Source organism: Montipora foliosa, unplaced genomic scaffold (assembly GCF_036669935.1).
Source record: "Montipora foliosa isolate CH-2021 unplaced genomic scaffold, ASM3666993v2 scaffold_411, whole genome shotgun sequence".
In the NCBI taxonomy this organism is placed as follows: domain Eukaryota; kingdom Metazoa; phylum Cnidaria; class Anthozoa; order Scleractinia; family Acroporidae; genus Montipora; species Montipora foliosa.
Window position 1 is genome coordinate 100,001 of NW_027179714.1, and position 7,500 is coordinate 107,500.

At 38.3% G+C, this 7,500-nt stretch overlaps 1 protein-coding gene across 1 annotated transcript in view; it reads left to right on the plus strand.

Annotated features, from left to right (window-relative positions):
* Positions 1 to 7,487, plus strand: part of LOC137988199 (fucolectin-like) — a 73,995-nt gene extending 66,508 nt beyond the window's left edge. Inside the window, exon 5 of the mRNA XM_068834248.1 lies at positions 7,231 to 7,487. Coding sequence (XP_068690349.1) covers positions 7,231 to 7,487 — 257 coding nt within the window. The remainder of the gene's footprint in view (positions 1 to 7,230) is intronic.
* Positions 7,488 to 7,500: the final 13 nt, after the last annotated feature.

The following is a 7,500-nucleotide window of genomic DNA, read 5'->3' on the forward strand; positions in this document are numbered from 1 at the left end:
CTGGCACATTCTTCGCAACATTATATTAAGTATGTGTGGGTAACAGCCCACAAAAAACATTTCCCTGCCAAATAGTTTGGAGTTGTTTGCAATCAATCCATTTGATTTACCCTTTTGGGTAGAGGCATTGTCCCCAACTAACCCTGAGACATTTGATATACCAAATGTGTCATGAACAATGTGGAAATCAACATCTGACTGGTGTTTTCCTGACCCACTAGCTACAATGCTGTTAGCAAGAACATAAGCCCTTGGCTTGTTAGTTTCATGGCACCATGTGTGCACCCCCACAATGTGCCTTTCCTCCCCTCCTTTGTTAGAGTCATCACTCCAAACATGAAAATCATATTTGCTGTTTGCAAATCTTTTACACAGAATGAATTTGTCTGCCTCCCCTAAAAGAACATTCCAATCTGACAAAGTAGTTGGGGAAACAATCAGATTTTTTGGGGGACTACAATTAAACAAAATACTGAAAATTAAATGTACTGCAATTGGTGCCTTTTTGTTAGATAAAAGACATGCATGTTGTAAATATCTAATGCAAGCCATAAAAATTACACTCCTATGATTTGCTCCATTTTTGCCATGGGCAAATGTATCCACAAGAGAATAACTGTTTAAAACATCTCCTTTTTGTTTGAGTTGGTTTTTCAGTTTTGTTGCAACAGATTTTGCCCCCCTTAGTTTTTTTATTGTGTCGCTTTTCTTCAAGGATGTGGTCTTCAACAATTTGTCTTGCTTTGTAACTTGTTTTTGCAGGGTCAGAGTCTCTTTCTTCAAATCACTGTTCCTTCTTCGCAGAAATACTGAAAACAAGGGAAAAAGTCACACAAAAATGTTATTGACATGTGGCTTTGAAAACAATTTTTTTCATTAAATTCACGTTTTGAAAAGTGTTAGCCTTAAACTCTCTTTTCTACATTTAGATGTGGCTACTTTATTTACTGATGTTTTCTTTCAACCTTGTGAATGTTATTTGTCACTGTCGAGAACATTGGTTTTTTATCAATTGTTAATGTATTTACACAGTTCTCTAAGTAAAGGTTTTGTCCTCTTGAACTCAAAATAAGCTAAAATTTATAACTAGAGAAAGGTAAGAAAAGTCTAAAAATTTAAATCTAGATCGCATTCGACAGGAGAAGGACTCCTCCGCGGTCCGCACAAAATCATCTATTGTGCCATTAAAAAATATTTTTCACGTTTTTTTCCTCCGAGTAATGTTTCTTTGCGTGAACAGAATTTCTGTGTTGGCATAGATCGAAAATCCTTTGTTTCTTTCAGCTCTGCTACATTATTTAGTGTCCAAAATAAAAGCAAAGTCTGGATGCAAAATTCGCGAATTAACACAGGATTAATATTAATTAACAGCTGCGAAATTCGCTGGAAATTATAACAAGACCTTTTACAGCGGTCAATTATTAAAACATAGGTTTAAGGCGTTTGTTTTAGTCTCTCGAAACTAAGACTTTCTTTTACCCCATTTTAAGGAGAACACGCTAACAATTTTCACCCCGCTAGCTACCCGCAAAAATGTACAAAGGATTTTCACAAGCTCCGTGCCTTTTCGTCGTGAAATCATCTTTAAAAATATTCAACGTTGTTTCACTCAAATGTCGATGAATGTCCGTTCTGTGGTCCAGTTGAACTTAACTTTCAACCTCAAGCTTATAAAGCCCTAAAAGGAATTATAACTGTACTGAATGAACAGGCCAGATGCAGGTCAGTTGTTTCACGCCAAAATTTGCGTCTGTTTACATTTTCCTTGTTGGGAAGCCCACTCAAAGCAGCCGTAATAATAAGTATACCAATTCCAAAAAAAAAAAAAAAAGACTTGAGTTATACATTTACCCATGTTTTCCTTAACCAATGCTTACCTATACTTTTTCGAAGCGTTTGGATTGTCCTTTTGAGTCCTGCATTTTCTGATGTTAGTCGTTTACATTCACGAGAGAGTTTGTCGATCCTCGCAAGCTCGCTTGCAAACTTGAGAAAAACACTTTCCGGAGTTGTTGCCGCTGAATCCTGACCACCAACACTACAACTGTTTTCGTCTGGTTTCTCTTCTGATTTTAGTTTCTTCGCCGGCTGGTATTTACTAGAAAACTGCCCGCTGATAAATTTTCTTCGCCCCATTGGCTGACATTTTTTTTTCGCAACTTTCGTTGTAAACAATTAACGAAAGCAGCCCGCATTTCCAGGAAACAGCAGTCTTTCCAGGAAAGTACTCTGCGCATGTCATAAAATTTTGGGGGTTACGGACATTGGGGGAAGGATCCCCTTGCGTGAGGGGTAAATTTTTGCAATTGCGTAAAGAAGCCTGAAAAATTCAGCACTTCAACGGGGGTTGAACCCTTGACCTCGCGATACCGGTGCGACGCTCTATAAACGAACTGAGCCTCTCTACGCAATTGCAAAAATTGCGTTCATAACTGCGAAGATCATAGCTTCACTTGATTTCATATCCGCAGTTCATATATGATCCATTTCATATATCATTTCATCGTTAAATCCGTCATTTTTAATAAGGTGCCATTCCCATACAAACTCTCTATTTCCAATATGCAAAATTTATGCAAATGCTCTGCAGCCGTGGATATGAGCGATTTACATTACTGTGGTACAGGCCATTATATTAAAGGAAAAATTCTTCGTCAGGAGAAGTTTGTATCACTTTTACACAGCCTTTAATTGACCGAATGCATAAATGGCGGCTAAATATGTATTCTTTTGTTTGTGTGCTTATGAGACTCACTAGCCTCGCTCTCAAGAAACCTTTCTTTTGTATTTTGTCCATGCAAACGAGGCTAGTGAGGCTAATTACCACCTAATTTAATTAAAGTGCTTCTGCGACGAAAATCAGTGGGTTTTTTTACTCAATTTTTTCACCATTAGTTAAAGACTAGACCCTAAAGTTGACAAAAAAAGGTGTCCACAGCTAACCTGACGTTGATATACATCAGTAAAGCCCGCTTGAAAGTGTACAAATTTTGTCCGCCATTACTCGAACGACAAGTACTTGAGGCCACAATTTTGTCAAGTGGCGTTCCCTCCTTGACTTCATCTCATCATCCAGCAAAGTCTTTCTGCATAGTTTTTAGTAAATAGAGTAAGAAGACATGTTTTTTCTTCAAGTTCTTCGTCTTTTTCGTCAGAGGACGGTTCGGAGTTAAGTTCAGACAGGAGTAGTGCGATTTTCGAGGAAAGTGAAGGCCAGTTTCGTACCGCATGACGAAGATTTAAAGTCACTCGCAACTCAAGAAGAAGCTGCCGCCTACAAGGCAAACCATGAGAACCAAGACAGCGTTTTTTTTTTTTTGCCAATTATTCATGAATGGCTAAAATTGAAACAGAAATTTTAAGCAAAGCCGTCTCAAAACCTTTAGTTTGGAAACACTACATTGACTATGTCTTTTCCCGGTGGGACATGAGTAAAACGGACATAGCGACTTCCATCGAACAAGCAAATTTACATCACCCTACGATTAAATTCACGGTAGAAATACCTGCCACTGAAACTGTGTTTCTACACACAATAGTATACAAAGGAACGAGATGCAAGGATCAAAAAACACATGTTAAACCAACGGAGACCTTCCAATATACGGATTTCACCTCTTGTCACCCACCAACCAATAAAGGGAGAAGCTCTATGAATCCTCAAAACACACTCTCAAGGAAAAGATTTCAAAATTTAAAATACATTTGCGGGATAGAGGTTACCCACACAGTTTGGTAGAAAAACTACTATCAGAAATCAAATTGACAAAGAGGGACTCCGTGCTTAAAGGAAAGACCAAAACAAAAACAAAAGCTTTCTGTAACACAACACCAGACATCAGTGTCGAACCTTGAACAAGTTTTACTAAGAAAATGTCAACAACCCCTACTTGGCCAAATCTTTAAAGAGCCACCTATTATTTGAAGTAAAAACTAACGGTAAAAGCGCGCGACGTTTCGACCGAACTTCGGTCAGTATCAAGCCAAAAGTGACATAAAATGTTTTGCTCAAGTATGAATATAAAACAAAGAAGTGAAAGTATGTTAAGTTTGAAAATGTAAAAAAGGGGTGTTAAAAAACATGCAAGAATAACACAATTCAAAATGTAAAAAACTTTCGCACAAATTGAGTTTGACTGTACATGGAGATTTTGTCTCAGTTCATTAAAAAAATAAAAAATAAAATAAATGAGGCAGTCAAACTTGTTCTTGCAATTTTTTAAGATGGTAAAATTCTTGCTAAGATCATTTTTGCACATAAGAACGTTTCAAACGGAAATATTTTCCAATAGAGCAAGACGCATTCTTGTGCTCGTCTACGCGTTGATGCAAATTCTGCCGCGTGTAACGAACATAACCTGCATCACACAGGTCACATTTAAATTGATAAACAAGGGATAGTTGGTCGACAATAGACGGCTTGACTTCAGACGGTTTCAGATATTGTTTGATCTTGTGGCTGACAAACGTTGGTTTTGAAGCTAGGTCACTTGAATTTTCTGGCTCAGATCTCTGAGTTTCGCTCTTTCTGTGAGCACCTTATGTAGGAATGTTTGTCATGTATCATGTATTGTTCTCTATTCGTATAAATTAGGTAGCCATTCGTGGTCACTAGTCCCTCTTCCACTTTGGATCCAATAAACTAATGTGTTCTCTCAAGTGTTCTCTCTTTCTCCGAATCGACACTTAGAATATTGGCTAAAGTGACCGTCCAGCCCACTTTGTCAGCCACAAGATCAAACAACCTCTGAAACCGTCTATTTTCAACCAACAATCCCTTGTTTGTGAATTTACACGTGGCATATGTGATGCAAGTTACGTTTGTTACACGCGGCTGCATTTGCATCAAAACGTAGACGAGCACAAGAATGCGTCTTCCGCTACTGGAAAACATTTGCGTGTGAAACATTCTCATGTGCCCAATGATCTTACCAAGAATTTTACCATCTTAAAAAAGTGCAAGAAGTTTGGCTGTCTCATTTATGAAATGTTTTTTTTCATTAATTAACTGAGACCAAGTCTCATTGTTCAGTCAGACTCAATTCGTGCGAAAGTTTTTTGTTTTGTTATTCTTACATGTTTTTTAACACCCCTTTTTTACATTTTCATACTTTACATACTTTTACTTCTTTTTTTTATATTTATACTTATGCAAAAATTTTTATCTTCACTTTTGGCTTGATAATGACAGAAGTTCGAACGAAGCTTCGGGCGCTGTTGCCCTTAGGTTTTACTTCACATTGCTTTCAAAAACCTTTACTTGTAAGCACCTATTATTTCCTACAAAAAAGGGGAAAATCCTTAAAGGATCTGCTCGTTATAGCGAAACTATAATAGGTTCTATACATGTTTTCAAACAGGAAGGGAATCAGTGTGGCCTGTAACCTCTTACGTTACTTACCTAAAAAACGTATATTTCTCGCAAGCTTGTTCCCAGGGTCTCTCTTTGTCTTTGTCTTCTCAACGACAATGGAGACCCTGGGAACGAGGTTAATATTTCGCGTTCTTGTACTTGTATTTATTTAACTCTAAAAGTTCCGTACTCTTAACCTCAATTATCCCAAAAAGGTAACAAAAATACTAATGCTTATTACCCTGATGAACTGAGCAGATCTTGAAAAGCCCCATGGTGTTGAATTTGGAGCTGTGAGTGCGAACAAAGGCTTTCCACTTGGGCAGATCGTAATTTCTCTTTGGCGTTTGCAAAGAGATTCCAATTCGCGGATTTGACTTGCTGCAGTCCTGTACAACACAGCGACAAGCCAGTATATTTGCCAATTTTTTTTTTACAAACGATGAGCATGCACAACGGGATGTTTTTCCACTTGTGGAGCTGTTACCTTGCCTCTGAGCACTTTGTTTTGATGACATGACGACGTCACGGACTCCCTGGGATCTTACTGGGACAAGTAATGGCGGACGCTCATTCACGAAAAGCATGGATCGAAAAAGCGCACTTCCATTTGGAATTTCCAACTCAAATTTGGCCTTTAAAGGTCACGAAAAGCAAAAAACAAGAAAAAGTCAAAATTTCGTTTCAGAAGCACTTTAATGATACAAATTTCTCAAGAGTAGAATTTACTGAGAATGTACTTGAAATTCCCGGAGTTCCTAATACCAACTTTTTCTAATACCTGAAAGTCGTAAAGTCGCCTTTAAAAATGCACCCATGTGCCAGAGATATGGAAAGCATTAAATGAGCGGGAATTAATCAAATAGTGTCCAGAGCTTGGTAGAAGGTGTCTTAGGTATTGCGATGATTATTGTTTAGGATCTGTTCATATGAGCCCGGCTGTCTTGGTTTCCGGCGGGCTGAAAATTTTGCCATATGAACACTTCATCCCGGTTACCGGGAGAAAAATAATACAATACATTTTCGTTATAAAACGGAAATTACCGAGTTTTCACTTCTCTTTTCTTCGATAATGAAGCTTAGATTAGTTTCATTTGATAGTTAACGTAAAGTCAAAATTAATTTGAGGTTGCTTAAACCATAGTTATTAGAGGGGACTGGTTTGGAAGCTCGGTAAACATGAAAGGAGCAAACAAAGATGCCAAGGTCCACGGCCGTGCACAATCTTTTGTTTTAGGCTCATACACTATGCATGAATTATGTAACCAACACGTTTCTATTGGTTAGTTCCTCAGTGCGGAGTAAACAACTATTGTGTTTTGTGCACGGTCAAGGCCAAAAAAGAGAACAAAAACCTACAACAAAGAAATCTGTCGGGTTTCATAACCAGTCCCCTCAATTAACTGCTTAAACAAAGAAAATCGAGAAATTCTCGCCACGCAGTTCCCGGCTTGTTCGTTACATTTCACACCTGAATGGTCGCGTCCCAAATTTTTCATCTCGGAAAGCGGGCTTAAAGTCGCCATATGAACAGAAACCAATTTCATCTTGGTAACCGATCCATCTCGGTCAACTGGGATCATGTGAAGAGCCCCACAATTGTATGATGACATTGTCAAATCGGCGTGAATATGCAAGTATCAGTCAAATCGGCATGAATATGCAAGTATCAGTCCACTGGGCAATTTGACAATGTTTCGACCAAAGTTATTATCAACAAAAGGAGTAAAGCAGATGCTACATGGTACTTTGTTTGGTGAATGTATAAGTCACATTCTTAATTTTCCCAAAGAAAAAAAGGCAAAAGTAAAGTCATCCGAGGTAGGGTCACAGATTACCAAGTATGTTTCTATGCTTTTATCTCTGTTCAATTTAAGGAAACCTTGCATTCAGAAAGCCAGTAATTGCTACGAGTGGATTTTCTGGTCGAGGTGACGATACAGTAGATGGAAACCTCGGGACTAAGATGTCGTATCTGTGGTGGTGGCAAGTTGACTTGGGCAGGATGGTGCCAGTGAAAGAAGTGTACTTGATTTCCAGTAATCACCCTAATGCCGTGGTCAGAGTGGGTAAGGTGGCTAAAAACATAGATTTTTACTTTCTTGTGTTCTTAGCTGACAAGGAAAAGAAGTAAATACATTTGCACT